Source organism: Perca fluviatilis, chromosome 12, assembly GCF_010015445.1.
Source record: "Perca fluviatilis chromosome 12, GENO_Pfluv_1.0, whole genome shotgun sequence".
Lineage (NCBI taxonomy): Eukaryota > Metazoa > Chordata > Actinopteri > Perciformes > Percidae > Perca > Perca fluviatilis.
Genome location: NC_053123.1, coordinates 27,991,149 through 28,012,182, shown reverse-complemented (window position 1 = coordinate 28,012,182; position 21,034 = coordinate 27,991,149). Strand labels below are relative to the sequence as shown.

Below are 21,034 nucleotides of genomic sequence, written 5' to 3'. Positions count from 1 at the left end.
GCGGTTTGTTGAAAAAGAAAAAAAAAACACTCTGGTCTGCTCTTGTGTGAAGTGAACGCAACATTTTTCAACTTCCTGCTAAGATATGTGACTTTTTTGCAACGAAAATATAATATATATATAATATTTTGCGCGGAAATCGGCAAATTATGCGGCGGAAGTGCGTCGTATTTGAAAAAAATGCGGCCCCCGCGTAAATATGCGGACTTTAGGCTGATTATGCACTGAATTATGCGATCGAATAATCACGTTTTTTCTGGAGGGACTGAATTCCCCGGTTGATGACAACTGTAATTGAATCCATATTCAGTATAAAAGCGTTCCCTCCATGGTTCAATAAAGCTCCATCTCATCATCAACATAGATATTGTTTTTAATAAAGAAATGAGCCAAACACAGTTTTACTCATAATACACATATTTATGAAAAAAAGCATTTAAGAATATACAAAGGCTGGTTATTTGTTTAACATATATTATGATATACATAACTAATTGACTAAATATATACGTGGATTACATGAAACTGAATAGTTGTGTTTTTTTGTTTTTTTTTAACAAATAACAAATATTGCAAGGCACATGTTAGCATAAAAACATCAACACCACTGTGAATAAAACATTTGGCTCCAGGTATTTTTTTTTTTTTTCATAGTGGCTACAGTCATGACGTGTCCGTATCAAAGTTCAATATCAAAAGGCCGTTTATTGGCTGTCCTTAAAGCTTCACGCTGAGATCCTCTACAGCCGCAAGAGTCCATGACAGCTTTTTTTTTTTTTTATGTATATATATTTTTTTAAACACAATAAAGAACAATGAGCGAAAAAGGACACAGGAAAGGAAGCCGTGTTAATCTGTGCCCTAACTTTAGGCGTTGTACTAAAAAGCTATTTCCAAAAACATACACAATAGATTGCTAGGGAGAGGTAAAATACTGAGTGATTTCCCACAGTGCAGCAAGAATACGGTGAAGCTGCCATGTAAAAGCTAATCCAAACCAATAATGCTGTTTTTTTTTTTTGCGTGTTTTTTTTTTGTAGTGTGGATAAAACAAACCTTTAGTGAAAAGCAGATAAAAAAATAAATAAAAAAAGAGCCAACATGAAGAGCACAAACAGGAAATCGACAAAGCAAAGTAAATATGATCTGAATGCATTGTTAGACCAGTTTAAACTTCTCATTCTTGGTACTAAATACTTGCTTGCTTATCAACGAAAGAACTCTTACCATCTCTATGGAGATAGGTTGAGTTAAGCGTGTTTCCCTTGTTTCTATTGTTAAGGACGTTTGTGTAATGGAAAATAGACTTTAAGAAAGTCCTCAGAGCATTTAAGCACACTTAAGGATACAAATTTAAATTTACAGTAAGGATACTGCATCTCCTATGGACATGGCTTCACTCAAATTAGTGCAGCTCTTAAGAATTGCAAAAAAAAAAAACAAGCGCTACAAGCGTAAAATATAATTTTAAGATGCTTTTATACATGAAGGCACGGATATATTTATATGAAGATACTTTTAAGCTGCCGATTCAGCATGAAGGCACACGAAAATGTATATGACCATGCTGTATGCGATCATATAAATGAATGTTTGGTTAAGGCAATATATATATTTTAGGGTGTTTCTATTTTGTATAACAATATATAGGAGAATTGAACAGAAGTCTATATGGGTGAGGACAGAGTTGAAGGTAGGGAGGATCACCTGTGTCCAAATTTAGGGACTGCATCCTTTCAAGTTAGCTTTTTATTTTTTTTATTTTTTAGAACATTACAACAGGTTGACAGGGCTGACTCTTTTTAAAGGCTTGAAGAAGTCCATCAACCATTTGTTTAAAAGTGGATTCAGGCAATAACTTGTGAAGTCAGTTGATTCCATGTTGTATTTATCAAGTCTTTCCATTGTGGTGGTGGTAGAAGATTAGTAAAAGACATTACATTTATTCACATCTTTGAAAGATGTGAATAAATGTAAGAAGAATTCACAAGTTGTAGCGATATATTATCTTAAACCGATACTGTACATTGCTTAATAGTTGTCCATCACGTGCTCATTTAATTAACACTGGCTTTCATCATTTTGGTATCCATCTTAGGGCAGGTTTGCAGTGAATGGTAGATGTGAATGTTTTTAACTTAAAAGTTGATAAAGCGCACCTAAATGCAGCATTAGTATTGTTAAATGTCTCATCTAGAGGGGGGGGGCCCCGTGTCTAGTGTGGAGACACATTCTGAGGAGTTGGCCCTTTTGTCAGTGTGGTTGAGCATTTTTGAGAAAGAATAAGCTTTCCCTAAAAGTACATCCGTTTTTGGTTTGACATAGAATATTGGGAGATCATTTAGGCTTCTACTGTAACCTTTTTTTCTTTTCTTTTTTTTAACACTCTTTGACTGTAACTCATGCTAGTTATTTGACTTTCTTTCTTGCAATCACTGAGCATTTTGTTTGGACGAGTGAGCGCATAATTACAGTTTTGGGGAATGTGGCGCGGTACGTTTGACGAGCTTGAAGAGATTTTTGATGGAGTGATTTCTGAAAGCTCAGTGGCACACTTGCAGTTTACCTTTAGTTCCATTGCTTTTTTTTTAGTTTTTTTTTTTTTAGACATGAGTAAGGTGCATCTAAAAAAACAACAGCACAAGTACAGGTCTTAATTAGCAGCGGTGCATTCACATTAACCCAACTGCAGCTATGCTTCTAGTTTTAAAAATGTCACTGAAATAGAAATAATGTGACAAACCAAAATGTTTGCATCCCTGACAGAAGTTTGCAAAACATTTTTCCTGATTATATATATATATATATATATATATCCGTTTACTGTTGGGATTTGAGATATCTCTGCATCTCCGACCGGAAAGCATTCTCCATAAAAATGCGTTTACGCTGCACACGTGGATTACATGCTGAGGCATAATCTGTACATAGGAGACTTTTGTGAGCCAAAGCCAACCTTTTGGTGAAACAAATACGAGTACAACTACAGCGTGTATTTACACACTTTACATCAACCACATTTAAGGGGTCCATTTAAAATCTACAGATTTATTTATCTGTAATAGTATTAATTTCAAGGTACAGCTGTGCTTTCAGGTAGCTTTCACTTTCAGTGAGTCTTTACACTGATATTTATAAAGATGATCACAACTTCTCTTAGAAAAAGTCTCCACTTTGTAAGCATCAAAGTTTAGAATGATTATATTTAAAATGTTCGTTTTTTTCCCCCCCATTTTCAGGTATTTTTACTTGGGAGATAAATACACGCTGTCCCTGGCTGAAAACAAGGACGTGACTAAAACCTGCTTTCCCTTATAACAACCTGTTTCTTGGGCTATTTGGATTTACTTGACCAATCCTCCTAGCTGGCTTAAGCTCCATCCTGGTAAATGCACTTGTGGCTTCATACTTCATTATTACTATAGTGTATCTTCACTAAAAACTCACAAAGCAGCAGATTCTAAAACATTACAGACTGGACAAAGTATAAATGATACGGAGATAAAAAAAGTTATGACGACGAGGGTAGACATGAGAGTCTGTGGATAAGCACTGATACAGGCAAACTATACTGAGTTTTGGCCTCCTGGACGTGTCGCGACAGAAATAACAACGTGGCTTGGCTCCACTGTCGGCTACACAGTGGAGACATCGAGAGCAGGAGCGTCGAAAATCCTGTTGCTTTCAGCGGAGACTCGTTCCCCCTGTTGAGTAGAGCAGAGAGGACACGTGGTTAACGGAAAATGCGGTTAAGAGTTTCTTTTTTTTTTTTTTTTTGAAAAACGTAAAATAATAGTTCACGTCATTTGTGATAATTAAGTCATAAAATCAAATGTGCTTTATGTAGCACACCATACACTTCAATGATTTGGGTAAAAGCCTTTAAAGGTCCCATGACATGAAAATGTCACTTTATGACTGCCTATGGTCCCCCAGTGGCTAGAAATGGCGATAGGTGTAAACCGAGCCCTGGGTATCCTGCTCTGCCTTTGAGAAAATGAAAGCTCAGATGGACCAATCAGGAATCTTCTCCTTATGAGGTCATAAGGAGCAAGGTTACCTCCCCTTTCTCTGCTTTGCCCGCCCAGAGAATTTGGCCCACCCATGAGAGAGAGACATCATGGCTTTCAAACGAGCAAAGTGGCAGTTGGTCAAGGCCACACCCCACCCTCCACGCCCCTTGCTCCTCCTCCTCAATAGCTACAGACACAGAAATGGCACATCCTAAGGAAAGCTCATTGTGGGACTGGCTCTAGTGGCTGTAATTCTGCACCAAGGCTGAATTTCGGGAAAAAGACTTCAGATCCAGTATTAGGGGACCACTAAGGTCTATATAAAAGAGACTTCAGAGACAGTATTAGGGGACCACTAAGGTCTATATAAAAGCATCCAAAGAGCGCCATCTCATGGGACCTTTAAGCTTTTAGCTTCAAAAATTAGATTTTTCTTCTGGATAAAAAAAATTAATAAATAAAAAAAAATAAAATTCTGCTTTTGTTTTTCAATTTTCTTTTCTTTATCATATTTAATGAGTGCTGAAACAATAAGTCACAATTACTGTTTAAAATTGTTATATTATACTTTATATTAGTGCAGCTTATTTCTAAAATTAGGAGAATGTGCAAACATTTCTTTTTGTTTTATATCATGACAAATACAATTTCCTTGGGGTGTACTTAAAAACAAGCAACTTAAATTTGGGTTCTTAATTGGCAAACTGTAAATGACATTTGTTACTATATTCTGACATTATATAGACTAAACAATTAGTTCATTAATTAAAAAAAAAAAAAATCACAGAATTGACAAAAATAATTAGTAATATAATAAAATAATTAATTAGTTGAGGCCATACATTTAAATATGGTCTGAAAATAATTATTCCTAATGAATTATCTTGTTGGGTGAAATGATGGGTTTACCTGTGTGTGTCTTTGGTATTCCAGGTAGTTCTGAATGTTGAGTGCGTGCTCTGTAGCGGGCATGTTGGCCGGAGCGGTCAGAGGGCTGATGTTGACGTTCTCCTGGTTGATGGCTGACGTGCCCACCACGTGCTCACTGTGGCTCCACTGGAAGTAGCAGGAACCTTGAGAAGGACTCTGATCCAGAGACGCGTCAGCCCCCCTCAGGGGGCCTGGAGGCCCGGACAGAGCCAGGACGTCGCCTCCTGCTGGCCCGGATGAAAAGTGCTGGTTGAACATGCAGCTGCTGTGAGTGGCTGCCTGGCCACACATCAGCCCTGCGTGCTGCTGAGTGGCGTTCAGTCCGCTGACGTCCCTTGGCCAAAGGCCGGCGGCATGTGGGAACGTCTGGCTTTCTGGCGTTAGGCTGTGGCACGCTGGCATCAGCTTGTGTCCGTTCTGCACGATGCCAGTGTGGGGCAGCTTCTGCATGTGGCTCTGCGGCCACTGCTGAACCTGGTGGTTGTGCGTTTCAAAAGAGGGGCTTCCTTGCAGACATGTTGAGGCAAAGGGAATGGGAATATTAGGCGTGCTGGCCGAATTAAAGTCACTGCACGGAATCAGGGCTGGCAACATGTCTATTATGCCGGGCGCTACGTTGTTTGGTTGTGGAACGGAGCTTTGCAGCAGCGGTCCATTCGCTGCTACTGCAGGAGCGTGCGCATTGTTTTGAAGACACTGCAGAAGCCGGTTGGACTGCGTCTGTGCTGAAGTCCCCTGAGGGCGGCCCATGTGGCTGATAGACGCCTGCCCACAGGATTGAAAAGGGCCCGAGGCGTCAGGGACGGTGAGCTCTGGAAGCTCTATGGACGGGCTGAAAATGTCCTGGAGCTGCAGCTGTTGAAGAGGGGGCAGGTTGGTGTCAACCGGAGTGATCAGGGGACCGTGGTGGGAGAGTTTTTGGGCGCCGCTGAATATCTGCGTGGGCTCTACTAAGCTACGCCCTGCGATCGCTGGGCCAGTCATTGCGTCCTGCTGGTGGGCATAGAGACCATTCATTGGGGAGTAAACACGATCGGGGCTCGGGGTCTGGAACAGCTGTGGGTCACCGAGTCCAGCGGCTGAGAGCCGGGCAGCCTGAGCGGTGGGGTCCTGCTGATTGTTGTGGACCGCCGTGAGGCAGCTGGGAGGGCCGCCTTTTAGACAATCTTCTCCCTTCTCCTTGAACAAAACCGTGTCGATGTAGTCAAATATGTCATTCGTGAGGATGCTGTCCAGCTCGGACCTGACGTTGCTCTGCTGATCCTGGTCCTGGCTTAATCTCTTGAGGGCATTATTCCACTCCATCAGCTCTGCGTCACCGACCTCCAGGTTCTCCAACGCTGCGCAGAAGTCCCCGTTTTGAGCCATTTGTTCCAGGTTGTCGATCACAGCCATCACCGACTGCTTGGCTTCCTCTTTCACGACGACGGGCTCGCTGGTTGTGGCCGTGGTGCCGTCATCCTGCCACGAGTCACTGGCGATGCTGACCAGCGCCTGGCTGTCCATGAACACCTGGTCCATGGGTAGAGGGGTGTCCACCGTCCGCGGCATGTAGGCGGTTTCATCCTGACTCAGGAAGCAGTCCAGCAAAGAGCGGGGGGTCACGTCCTCCTTCACTTTGTTAACGTCGCTGAACATTTTGTTGAACTGAAACTGTTCAACGTCCACGGTGGCGTCGTTGTTGTAGAGGATGCCCTCTCCTGCGGTGAAGCTGAAGGGAAGCTGCAGCCTCCTCTGATGCAGATATTCCTCGCCCTCAGCGTTGCTGAAACCGACCAGAATAGAACACGTTACATCACTGACAGTAGGGCTGCACGAGGTATCAACTGGCGCAATAAACGTACATCGCAAAACGGCTGCGACATGTTGCGAAAGACACTTTGAGATTTTTTTGTATTAGTTGAAAGAAAGTATCAGTAGAAAACTTTAAAATGTAACTGCCATTCGTTTTTTCAGTGGTGCCTTTTATAGTTCAATTTGTTCGATAAAAGAATGTTGGAAATGATTTCCTTTCATTTTTTTTTTTTCTCAATTCAACAAGCTGTTAAAAGTTGCCTCGCGATATCGGTACACAAGTGCAGAATTATGTCGGTGCCACTGGGGACCTATTCAGGTTAAATCAAACGGTGCCAAATTTCGGTACGTCAGAGCGCGAGCTTTTCTGTCCTCTCTGCATCTTTCACAGAGGGTGGGGCTCAGCACGCACACACACACACACACACACACACACACACACACACACACACACACACACAGCATGGCACTATCTTTGTGGGGGACCCGTCATTGACATAATGCCTAACCTTAACCCTTACCCTCACCCTCAACCATAACCTAATTCTAACCCTAATCCTAAAACCAAGTCTTAACGCTCAAACAGCCCTTTAAAAGTTGTTGTCCGGACCCCCACACACACACACACACACACACACTCTCACAACAACACGGGAGCGGGACGCAAGTGGGTTAGACTTTTTAAAACTTCAGGCAGACAGTGTTTGCTGCCATATAACATGATAGCGAGATCACCGTGCAGTTTGTTTAAGTTCCGAGACAGACAGGTGTTCTCTATTGCCCTGGTGACAGTCTGACAGGCTGAGGTTGTAGGGCAAGGCACCTTTATTTCTATAGCACCTTTCAGGAACAAGGCCATTTAAAGTGCTTTACATAAAAACATTAAAGAGCAATTAAAAAAGAACAAGATACAAATAAAAGAGTAATAGTTACAGTGCGGTGTAAGAAATTCATATTTTTTTGATTAATAGGTTGTAGTGATGGGTTTGGAAGAAGAGAGCGAGGCCACAGTTACTAGGTCTGAAGAGGTTAGTAATACAGGAGAGAAGCCGTTCGTTGCAAAACCTTCCACAGTGCTCATTTTTCATGTTGTGACTTTCGATTGAATAAAACATTATTTTTCCAGTCATATTTCCTCTAGGGCTGGGCGATATGGAGAAAAATCAGATACCGTTATATTTTTTACCAAATACATCGATATCGATATTGTAGGGTTGACTATTGGGTTGAGATTTAAGATAAATATTCAATAATGTGGTCAACAGTTTCAAGTGAAATTCTGGAGAAAAAAATAAATAAAAGATTGCCAGCTACGTACGGACTATGTTCACCTGCATGCACAGAAATAGTGTGATGTTAAAACAAATCTGCAATTCTTCAAATGATAGTCCCTCAAAATGACAGATTTTGTGAGAAAACTGAGTCAGTATGTGCTTGTTATATCACGATATCTTGATGTATGATTTCATCACGATATGATTCCACTGAAGGACGATAAATGATCATATTGAATTATTGCCCAGCCCTGATTTCCTCATTTAAGTTTACTAAAATCTGGTCCTGTCTCGTTCTCGTGAACCCAAACTCGTCTCGTGAGCTGGGAGTACACTTTAATATCTGTTAATTTATCGCAAGTTACCTTCTCGCTATATTCAACGTTATCGCATATTGCATATCGTGCAGCCCTAACTGACGCCAAGATCAGTCTTCAATCCCGTTGAGGAGGCGTTTATTTTTGCCCGTGCCATCCAATTTATTTATTTTTTTATAATTTCAGCAACCAAGAGAGCCAGTGAAGTTTTTAAATGATCAAACACTCACGATAAAGCTCTCTGATATGCGATGATGAATTCAGGTCTTCCTCCTTTGTAGATCAGCTTGGCGTTGGACTTCACCCACACCCAGCCACGCGACTTACTCAGGAGCCTGAAAACCGTCAGACCGCTCTCTCCTGTTTTCATCACTGTGATGTAAAGACAAAAACAGCACACAGCGGGATGGTTGTCAGGAAAGTGGCAGAACACGGCTGTTGTAACTATTCTTAAAAAGGTCAGCTAGGCATGTTCTGTTGTGCCCTTTGTGGTTTATTTATCATATACTGTGATGTGCTCTTCTTAAAGCTTTTAAGTAAGTAGCTGATGACGGACGCAGAGTTCTGCAGATTTTCCGCACGCAGACTTAAATAAATAAAATTGAACTCAGAATGTTAACACATCTCCACCACAAGCAGAAAAACTGTCTGCTAAATTCCACAGATTATCATTCTGGCTGCTGAAAACTGTAACTATGATTCTCATCATATTTTCTTCAAAACAGAAGTCCTAAACAAATATGTTTTTTCCTTTCTAGTGAGAAACACTTGTAGATACATAGAAGTAGACTCAGCTGCCTCTTGTTTGATTACCTCTTGCATCAAATAAACAATGTGAATGTGTTGTTGCATCTCCATCAAATACCAAACCACTCATATTTAACGTAAAACGTACTGCGCAAGTGGTTGTCGGCACAGTACATCATGTCGGCTGCGTGGATGAATTGGTAGCCGGAGCCTTTCGTACACAGTTCAGTCTCTGAATAGCCCAGGATAATCTTTCCCCTGGAGGGAGACAAAAGAAACAAAAAGAAAAATACGTTTGTTAAGCTGGAATGACCTGCAGTTAACGAGCAACAGTTGAAAACATTGGAAGAGGTCGTTTTAAGACAGTGCCTGCTATCAACGGCCATGGGTGTGAAGTCCAGCTGGTGCTTGGTTTGATAGAGGAGCATTTTAGCTCGGATCTCCACAATGGTTGGAGCCTGGACGGGCATAGCAATGGCGAAGAGTGCCAGCTGAGATTTGTTACAGTCCCCGTTCAAAACCCTCTGGCCATGGAGGTACTTCAGTCGCCCCTGGAACTTCAGAGCCTGGTTTGGGTTAAAAAAAAAAAAAAGAACATGATTAACTCAGGGGGCTTAGCATAGAAAGAGGTTAACAAAACAAAAAGGGTTCTTGTGTTTGTTTCCTGAATATTTCAAAAGAACTGCATTAAAACCCTTATTTTCCACCGGGCGCATCTGCGCTGCGGGCTGGATGCGCCGCGGCCTTTCAAGTCAATGCCTGATATCACGCCAGTCGCGTCACGGTGCGTCCCAGAAGCGTGCGTGAAGCGGCTCTCCGCTCCGCTGAAGATACGCGCCAGGTCTATTTTCACGCCAGCAGCGAGGCGTTCGGACAGCCGGGCAGGAAGTGAAACAGCGAGAGTATCCCGTCAAGTCACCAAAACACCCCCCCCAATATCATTTATGTCTCCTCTACAACACCACGGACGACGAGAGATTCATCTTAGAAAAACATAACAGGACGTCACAGATCCTTTTTATCAGGACAACGCCAGAGGAGAGAAGGTGTGGCGTTCAGTTCCAGGAGTGCTTGGAGCGGTAGATACCAGCTTAATAAACACAAGATTGTTCTGTAAAGTACTTGTAGATAGAGATGGCCCGATACCATTTTTTTGCTTCCCGATACCGATTCCGATACCTGAACTTGCGTATCGGCCGATACCGAGTACCGATCCGATACCAGTGGGTCATATCTCATTTTACACACAGTTTAACAACAAAACTAAACGCTGAGTGAACATTACTAGCTACATTTTTCATGTTGGTTTTGAGCGGTATGCACCCCCACTAGCCTGGAAAACGGTTTTACAGTATTAACAGTAACGTTAATACAGCGTGTGGGAGGAATACAGCGTTCTCCTGCAGCGGGGGGTCGGAGGCAGAGGGACCGTCACCGCAGCGTTAGCTAACATTAGCTTCTTGTCTCATCTGGGGGTCTGATAAACAGTAAATTCATCAAAGTCAGTGTGCCCAACACTGTGAGTGCGGATTTCATGTCGCGGCTTTCGTCGCCATCGTTATCACTTATTGAATGAAGTAGTATTCGCCCTTGTTGTTTATTTGGTTGCCATGACTTCGCCAGTGATGACGTCCTGTCACTGTTCCAGTTGCTCTGCTCACCCTAGGGGGGAGAGAGAGCGGATGACAGTTCGCATGAGTTCAGTAGAGCAGACGGCTCTACGACTTTATCACTTTTCATAAACAGCCGAAGGAACGGTGGTGCGTGGTGTACATAGCGGAAACCCTGTTGTGCGTCTACCCTATTTCTGATACCGTGGCGCTGGAAATTTTACCGTGGCGCACCGCCACTAAGCTATCAACATAGAGGAAACACTAAACTGTATACTACTATCCCTGTATGGATGTGATATGATTTCTATCTTTGTTGTCGGTCTGGCTCAGGTTAAACTCTTTGTGAAACATGAACAAACACAAACAATGACTGCCACAGAACTTTCTTTTATTCTCCAGTTTGACAGTTATTTAAAAAGAACATAAATAAAGTACTTTAACGTAGATTTTCTTCAGGGCTTTATTACGTGGTATCGGATCGGTGCATAAACTCCAGTACTTCCCGATACCGATACCAGCGTTTTAGGCAGTATCAATACCGATATCGGTATCGGCTCCGATACTGCCTAAAAACGAGAGAACATCTCTACTTGTGGAGACAATAAAATCGTCGGGCAGGCAAGGCGCACCGCTTTTGAGATGCTCCCGGTGGGGTATGGCGCGTGGCGGAGGACGGAAAAAAACCGGAACGCAGCACAGACGCACCCGGTGGAAAATCCGGGTAAAATTTGTTTTATTTTTTCAATTCAAGCTGAAGTAATTAAGTCACATTACACCCAATTTTACCAAATGTGTGACAATAACTCCAAATATTGTACGAACCAGAAAGCCAGAGGAGTTGTCCAGGAGGCAGCGGAAGCGACACACAAAGCTCCTCTCCAGGAAGGACGAGTTCTCTGGGGGAAGCTGCTCAGGGTTGTACATCACCGTACTACCACAACTCTTCAACACTGAGAACACGGGTAGAAAATCAAACATTACACGTCAGAAGGGCTGGGTACCGAATTCAATACTCTTTAGGCACTGCCGAAATGCCTCAATAGCACACGTGTCAAACTCAAGATTTAGATCCGGCCCGTATATCAATTTGGGTTCACAATAAATTTTGGCTCGCCTAGTTGTGCGCCGAACCAAAAACACAGGAAAGTGTTTTTTTTTAAATGCAATTACGTGTCAAAGCAGAATTTGGCAGATTTGCCGACTCAGACTCAGAAATTCCCCCAGAAGCTGCAGCAGAGAGTTTTCATATTCAGGTTTTTTTTCATGAAACAGGTTGTTGTTTAAAAAAAAATCATTGTTTTGCTTGATTTGCTAAATTCTATGATGGCTAAGGAACTCTTTTGATGACTTTTGAAAGGCTTCATGTCAACAAAAATGCAACAAAAAGCGTACAAAAATGTCAGAAAAAGCAACAAATTTACAAAAAGGTGACAAATGTCTGAGAAAAGTCTTTACATATCTGGCCCTTGGTGGGATTCTCTTTTTCCAGTGTGGCCCTTAGTGAAAAGGAGTTTGACACCCCTGCTCTATAGTATCGAGTATCAAAAAATGCCTCGTGATTTAATACCAAATTTCTATACCTAAGGAGTAAACCTCAACAAGCACGCAGCATGCTTCTAATCTATAATCTAATCTAATAATGTCTGTGATTGGCTGTCGCACAGAGACGGGGCTGACATTGAAGGAGCTGTAAAATAAAAAAGATTTGTGCCGTAATGTGTAATGTTGTCATTTCTTATGGTTTTATAAAATTGGTATCGGAAAAAAAAAAGTATCAAAGTATCAAAGCGTTAGCGTAGTAGTATCAAAGTCTCGGTATTGGTATCGGTGTTGAATTTTTTTGAACGATACCCAGCCCTACTGTACATGTCAGAACCATTTACCTGATCCACTGATTTATGTTAATATTGTGTCTTGTTCACACACACAGGTGTGGAGACTGAGCTTATGTGAAAACCTGAATAAAAAAGGAAAAAAGGCATTCATTTTTTTTACATTCACAGTTCTTACCATCTACATCCGTGCCAACAGATGGGGGGTTTAGAGCAAAGTGAAGCTGCTGTCTGAACACGGCCCGGTCATCAGTGTGGATGAGCTCAAACACACTCTGATGAACCACATCCGACTGTCGGCAGAGGAGAGAACACAGAACAACACCTCGTCAGCAAGTCAAGTCATTTAGACCCGAGGACAGGGTCCAGCTCCTATCAAAGGGTTTGTGGTGAAACAGCAGTAGGGTTGCAAAATTCAAGGTGGAAACCTTCCATGGATATTAATGGGAAATAACAGCAATAAAATGGAACTATATTTTCCATGTCATATGCAGATGCAGATAGAAACAAACCTTTTTTTTGGCAGACCTAATTGTAAACCCTTCTAATAGAAATGAAAAAAATATATATAAAAAATGTAGTAGGGCTGCACGATATGAGCAAAATATCTAATTTCGATTATTTTGGCTGTTATTGCGATTGCGAAATGATTCGCGATATTGGAGGGAATGATCATTTTTGTATCATTATTGTTATTTTCATTATTGTGGGATTTTTGCGAGGATCTGTACCAAACAAAGATTTTCTCTTTAGTCTGTAGGATACGATTTGTAGGCCGGGATGTCTCTGCAGCACCACAATACTCAATTCAGAATGGTTTGACATCTATTTTGCCATACAGTTGCCCCCACCCCCGCGATTTGGATATTGCACTAGTCCATATTGTGATTTTGATAAAATTGCAATTAATTGTGCAGCCCTAAAATTAGTTTGAGTTGAACCTTATTAAATGAGTGGACTCATTTAACATTGTATTGAACTTTCAGTGAGAAAAAAATATATAAAAAAATCGCTATTAATATCCCCCTGCAAAAGAAAAAAGACTTGATATCCTCTCCATGGACTCCCTCTATGTCAGACTCCGAGGCCTCTTCCTCACTATCCAAGCTGAATTGCTGTTTAATGAGACGCTGGCAAATGATATGTACATGTGATGGCAGAGTGTGCTGCTGAATGCAGTGCATGATTACAATTCAGTTAAATGGACGTACTTTTACCCAAAACATGCCAAGGTAAGACTTTGTATTGCTTTTTACCCATCCAAATGAGTTCACTATTAAATAGATATGTTTTTTATATTAAGAATTTGCTAAATTTCCAAACTTCCTGAGTTTAACTTCCACAGGGTTTTACAACAGGAGCAATGTATTTAGCCATTTTTTGTTAAACCATTAGTGTTCAGAGAGCTTATTGACCATATAAAATGACAGCTCAAGAGTGGATGGGTATAATAAGTTTCTATTGATGTTTGGAAAATTTGTTTTTGATGGGATGACAAAATGAATAAATTAGAAAAATATGACGAATACATACTCCTCCATATAGGCCACAAGGGGTCACTGAATGGTTTGATGAATAATTCAACCGACCTAAACATCGATGGGAGATTTTGAGACCCGAGTGTTAGACAGCCCTCTCCACCCCCACTTCAATTTGTCTCCCCTCTCTTTGTGGCTGTGACATGAATTCAAATGAGGAAAAATAACTTTGAACCGCAATCTTTCAAGTCTAAAGGAGGACTAATTGAACCTAAACAAATACTGTATCTAATACTAGTTAGCCAGCATCTCACCTGATGAAAGCCCAGGTAGTCCTTGATGGTGGAAGAGACGTAGAACACCGATCCTTCTGACGTGACCACCATCGCAAACCCGTTCAACGCCTGCACAGGGAACAGACAGACAGTCATCACTCAGAGCTTTCATAAAGTAGATTTAAATGGCATGTACATGTCAGGTATGTAAGTGACACACACACATACACACACACGCACAGACCAAGGCGGCATGCACATATGCATATCAGATATACATGGCAACTGTAACGGGCACAAAATCACTCATAGGACAAGCAGATACGCGTGCCAAAGGGCGCAAACACATATAAAATAACCTCATGTAACAAGAAGCGGTGTTATTTTTTCCATTGTAATTGTAATTGCTAAAAGGAATAGCTTGGTACGAACGGTCGTTCATTTTGAAAATGACCACACTAATCAAAAAGAGGAAAGTCTAATCCATCGATACATGTATTGCTATTGTGCATTGTTCATATCCATGTAACTTTTCACAATACTAGCAGTGAATGAAGGTGCTGGTGTCTCACAGAGCAGTGGCTGGTAAAAGGTTTTTATCTGGAATTGTATCATTAAGTCAGTAGTGTTTGGTGTTAGCAGGGGAGCAGTTCAGCACGTTTACAGTAAACAGCGTCCTTGAAATAGCAAGGACAGCTCCGAATATGCTTCCACTATCTAGAAGTCCCCACAGAAAAATCGGAAACTACAGTTCTGACTTGCAATTAGCATTTTACATGTCAACTTACACCAGTTTCTAGTTTGGGGTGTTGGAATTAATCACTGCAATAAAATCTGTCCTATCTTACTGCATCGATGCACAATCGTTCAGGTCACGCATGCATCACGATAGGACAGATTTTATTATTGTTATATTCACTGCGCCATCACCGCCCATCATACATACTCGTATGCGCTCGCACACACACACACACACACACACACACACACACACACACACACACACACACACACACACACACACACACACACACACACACACACACACACACACACACACACACACACACACACACACACACACACACACACACACACACACACACACACACACACACACACAGTTGCATCACTCTGCATGGACATGCTCATGTTGCATTCAGAGACTGCCACTAACCAACTAAATTGCACACTGCCCCGTTGTATAACACATCATAATAGTCGTCATAATACGTGCAGTAAGGGTAAGCCGCCTTATCAACATGACATCCTGGTAAAAGAAAAGTAAAAAGCAGACTATAGTCGATTATTGCCGAATGATTACTTGTTGTTTTTCCGGTCGCTGTTTTTTTTTTTTTCGCCTTTTGTCTGTCTGTTGTCTGCTGTGTTCAGACTTCGCTACATTCAGGAAGTGTCCTTTTTTTAACCCTTGTGTTGTCTTCCCGTCGACCATGCAACTTTTTGTTTTTTTCTGGGTCAAAATTTAAAATTAGAATTTTTTTTTTCAACGTTTTGGTCGTCTTTTTCAACACTCTTGTTGCTTTTCCCTCAATGTTTATGTCACTTTCTTCAAAGTTTTTGTCGCTTTAAGCAAAGTTTTTTCTGGATGTTTCTGTCGATGTTTTTCTGCGCTTGTTGGCATTTTTGTGCCTTTTTTTCACCCCCAACGTTTTTGTCACTTTTCTCAACGTTTTTATAAAAAAATATTTTTTTTAAATGCTATAAAATTGAAGAAAACTAAAAACTAAATGAAAGTAGTGAACTAAATCATTTATTTTACTGGTGAAGAGCGTTGTATGAAACCATCCACGGTACTTTTTTTTGAAAATTTGGTTGAAATCCAAATTTCTAATATAGAAACTTTTTTTGAAAATGGTTCAAATTTGACTCGAGGACAACAGAAGGGTTAAGACCAGATGCAACAAAACGGGAGTTCATATAGATCTGACTACTTGAATTTGTTGACGCGTCGTGATATATCGAATTGATCGAATCGAATCCTGAGACCAGTGAAGATTAACACCCCTAGAGTCTAAACAGTCAAAATAAATACAGATTGAAGGGATGGTTCTTGTCTTTTGAGTGTGGTTGAGTCTTAGTATGATGGTGGTCGGGAACAAACACGGAAGCTAAGCAATGTACTGCTGTGGACGGGGGCAGCAGATAAACACATTTTAAACACCTACAGAATTCAATATCAGTTTACGCTATACGTGCAACAGTTCCCTGTCAGTGAAAATATTCTAAATATAGCGTACACGTAGACTGATACGGATTTTTTGTAGGTGTCTAATATACATTTAGCCGCTGCTCCAGTCCACAGCAGGACATCACTTTAGCTCATGTGCCAGTACTTTTGTCTGCCTTTCCAAACTGGGGGCATGCCGACCGCCATCTACTGCAGCCAACACACTGACTACGGTGAAGTACCTCACACAACCCCACTTCAAAAGATCCAAACTATCCCTTTAAATCCCATTCTGTCAAAATAAAAAATAATGTAAATCGCTATGTAATGTTATGCTACTCTTAACTACTGTCCATTTTGCTTTGCAGAGAACACACTCAATTCACAATAACACCAACAGCTGCTGATTCTCAAAGGCCCTTTGTATTACACAATCACTGCCTGCTGTGATCACTTTGCAGAATAAAGTGTGAAAATCTAGCTGACAGGTGAGCATGAAAACAAACAGTGACAAAGCACTGGTTTTGTTAAGAGCCACAGAGCGTGGCCACGCTTTGGCAAGAGTCACCAAGGCAAGCTGCCTCACCTGTCAAAACTTCCCCCGACATGGATAGACCTGGATTAGGTCTACACAGCACGACTAGCGCACAAATAAACAAAGTCTTTACTGGGCATTAATGCACCTGCTAGCCCCAGGCAATTCAGTTATCAATCGGGCCGTGAGACTTTTTCTTCCACGTACAGCAGTAACATTGAAACTGAATGAAGGTGTATTTAGACTATTTTGAATCTGAGTCGGTGCTCTTTGCCTCGTTGTGATCTTTGTGTGAGCTGTTTAGAGTTGCCTTTACAACTGAAAGTTGTGGTGGCAGTCGATCTGAGAAGGTAATTGCACGTCTCTTGACCTGCTCCTCCTGACCCCAGTTGAAATTGGTTAGCTTTGAAGAATAGGTGTTTCTTTCAGGGATGGGGGATTTCTCTATTGCTTTTTACATTTAAATGGCACTCAGTCTACGCAACTACTACAGGACAAGTCCAAGAGAAAAAGAAAAGCATGTTGGAGAACTTACTTTTATGCAAAACTTACTTTTGTACTTTATTTCATTTAATATCATATCAGATTGTATTGTATCTAATGCAATTATGTGTGGTATTGTGCTTTGTAAGTGTGGAGCAACAGTTGCAGACTGAAGTCTCTGTTAACAGTGACAATTAGTGACAGCAGCATTATATAAATCGATCAAATATGCATTTACAACAACCAGTCACACACTGTTCTCCTGTATGAAAGGATTTCAAGTAGCTTCATCTGAATAGCTGGACTCGTGGGATTGGCACTCTGTGGTTTTGGTTGACACTTGTTACAAGGGTGTAAGACCAAACCTGCTACCTAGGATCAGTGTTGAAGAATCTTGTTTTCATCTGCATCTAAAATGCTTGCTGTAAAAAAAATAAATGCCAAAAGTAGCAAGCATTATGATAAAAAAAAAAGATCCACCGGATGTCCCTCACCTTCCGCTTTCTTTGTGTTGGCACACTCCGGTGGATTTCTGAGGACTATGGTTAACTGCCTCCTCAGATTTCTGCCGGGTAAATCCAGACAGCTAGCTAGACTATCTGTCCAATCGGAGTTTTTGAACGAGCACATTCCACAAAAACAAGTTCCCTCCCGAGGCTATTTTGCAGAGGCGCCGTTATTGCGTCTGGCGCTTAACCAAGACGATTTTGACTGGTTTGAAGAAATGCCGATAAACCAGAGCACCTTTTTCTCCCATTGCTGGAATGCGGTGTGGACTAGCCAGACCCTCCTCCGCAGCGCTGTGGAGGAAGGTCTGGCAATGCGAGACTATGGCAAATGTGACCATTTAAGGTACATTTACAAGTAGCGTCTGAATGGGTGCTTTCCCCCTCAGAGGTTAACTTGTCTTACCTGGAGCAGTAGGTCGCCCTCAGAGAAGCCTGCGGTGTCCGCGTTGTTCCCATTCTGCCCGTTCACTCCAGAGAACATCAGACTGCTGCTGCTGTTCTTCATGGTCGCTGCACAGAGGGGGACAAAACCGAGGGCAGGGGTCAGCAGATGGAACATTAACATCTTTCACAGTTTAAGCTTTTTTTTTTCCATAGCAAAGTTACACATTGTATCCCTCAGCTTAATTTACTTTTTATTAGTCATACTGCAGTTTTTTGTTTTTCTTCTTCCCACCAAGATACACTAATTGCTCTAATCTATGAACACACCAACATCACTGGAACTGAGTCCCTCGTGTTGGAGGCTGATTGTACGCAAATCCACATTTTAACCACATTATCTAAAAGACTACGGTAAAAAACAAAAAAAACAGTACGTCAAAGTTACTACCAGGTATTGTGCAAAATCTATTCGACACAACGGACTGTTTCCCTTTCACACAGAAAATATAGTTCAGCTGGTTTGTCTGTCAGTCTTCTTGTCTCGCTGCCCTACTGGACGTCTTTCTAACGATACACCACGTCCTGACCTTTACTTACTTTAACAGGTCTTCCCTAAATGAGCCCCAAGAAAAGTGAGACATCTGGACATAGGAGAGTCCCGTGCTATTTAGGCTAACTGAATAGCATTAGAATATTCTTTTTTCAAAGTCAGTTTTCTTCCAAAAAAGGCTGTAAAAGGCCAGTTAAAGATGCAGTAGGTAAGTCTTATAAAACTAACTTTGTCATATTTGCTGAAACTGACCCTATGTTCCAGTAGAACTACATGAATTATGTAATATAAAAAAAAATCCAGCTCCTCTGGCACCACCTACAGCCTGTAGTGTGATTGGCAAAATTCCACCGCTCCCTGTTGATTTTCTCCAATCAGGGCCACAGGGGGGGTCTATCTGCCTGTCAATCACTGCTCAGGCACGTTCTCCCCTCCCCCCTCCCCGCGCACAAGCTGCAGAAAGATTTCCCAAAACTCCGGTGAATGTTGGAGTGGCTTTTCAGAGGTGGCGTGAGCTCCGGGATTTTAAAGATCTGAAGAACGATGCAGACGTAGCCACATTTCTTCTCGACAGGTAACATAATTACCATGAATGATTTATCTTTCACTTGGTTATTAGTTACTAGTAGTCAAAAGTCCACAAAGCTATGTTGGTGAGGATGATAGTAACGTTAGCACAGTGGTCGGTCAGATATGATGCTGAAATGGCTAACGGTAGCCTGCTAGTTAGCATCGTTTTACTGTTGGTGAGTAAAGTTAACATTGTGTTGGTGTTTAGTTATTGAACATGTTGTCTGACATGCTGTTAGTTCTGTCACACTCCCTTGTGTGGGAGGGGCTTAGGAGACGGTTTGGGCTGCAGCAGAAAGGGGGGAGGGACTGAGAAGTTGTCGATGTTCAAATTTGTTGGCAAAGTCCTGGATCTTCACAATCTTACCTACAGCAGCTTTAACAAACGTGCAGCTTAGTCTTTATTATAATAATAAAATTCTCTTACAGGACAAATCCGGCGCAAAATGAACCTAGAGGTTAATAACATATGTGTACAGAGTCGACCGTTCTCTGGGATATGTTTTCATGCTAACTGAATGTGACCAGTTTTAGCGCAAACCGCTAATTAGCTTATAATGCTAGTCGTCGGGGCAGAGGGTAAAGTAAAACTTTACTGAAGCATTGAGAACTTTGTAAGTGTACAGACAGTTTATTAAAAAGATAGTTTATAAAGACAGTACCGTTCACATATAAAATGTGTTATTAACCCCTAAGGTCCTTTTGCGCCGGATTTGTCCTTTAATAATATGTCAAATCAGCAGGTCACTACAGTGGATTTTTACAAGACTAAAAACTGCTGGTTTAAAAGGGAACAACGTGAATGGAAAATTATTTTTTATATCTCCTCTACTCTTAATATGTCTTTTCTTAGAGCTGCTTCTTATCATTCATCCCTGACTCTAATAAAGTAGAGAGCCATAACTCACATTCATGCAGTACTATGTAAGATAAACAATGTCTGAAATGTGGTTTTATTGCAAATCCACCGATATACATTATATGTTATTGGATTATTTAAGTAAACTACAGCAGCACAGATGTTGTATCTGACAAATAAAAAGCACAAACCAAGCATGCAAGCAACTTTGTTAGTTGTAATACATGGCAGTAGTCTGGTTTCTGGGTCCAACACTGTCACTGTATATGTGTGACTGGATATTGTTATCGCGATATCGCGTTGCGCAATATTCTATCGAAGGTGTCGCAATAAGTATGCAATATTTTTACTTTTGTTTCTTATATGTCCTGTTCTGTAGACATAGCCGTTGTTTATTTATTCATATTTTACCAGTCCAATATGACCGTCACTTGAAATAAACTTTGTATTGTAAGAAAACTTGTTTTATTTGTTATTGAATCCATAGATAATGGGACTTTACGTTTTAGAGGGTTATCCCAGGTTGACCGACTCGGCTTGGCGACCCAGGGCGAGAGGTGGGTCGGACGCGGGGTGATTTCACTGTGAAAGTCGTCACAGGACGCCGCACACTTTGAAAAAACAACAATCATTGTTGCCATCGGTGTGAAAGAGGTATTATATAGTTTACTCGGCAGCAGCAT

General features: G+C 41.4%; 1 protein-coding gene across 1 annotated transcript in view; it reads right to left on the bottom strand.

Annotated features, from left to right (window-relative positions):
- Nucleotides 1-538: 538 nt before the first annotated feature.
- The window catches only part of LOC120569522 (aryl hydrocarbon receptor-like), a 47,224-nt gene continuing 26,728 nt past the window's right edge, over nt 539-21,034 (bottom strand). The window contains exons 3-11 of the mRNA XM_039817381.1: nt 18,392-18,498; nt 14,313-14,402; nt 12,699-12,813; nt 11,511-11,638; nt 9,445-9,641; nt 9,224-9,333; nt 8,559-8,700; nt 4,923-6,708; nt 539-3,704 (exon numbers count right to left, since the gene is read on the bottom strand). Of these exons, the coding sequence (XP_039673315.1) occupies nt 3,636-3,704; nt 4,923-6,708; nt 8,559-8,700; nt 9,224-9,333; nt 9,445-9,641; nt 11,511-11,638; nt 12,699-12,813; nt 14,313-14,402; nt 18,392-18,498 (2,744 nt within the window). The 3' untranslated portion in view covers nt 539-3,635. The remainder of the gene's footprint in view (nt 3,705-4,922; nt 6,709-8,558; nt 8,701-9,223; nt 9,334-9,444; nt 9,642-11,510; nt 11,639-12,698; nt 12,814-14,312; nt 14,403-18,391; nt 18,499-21,034) is intronic.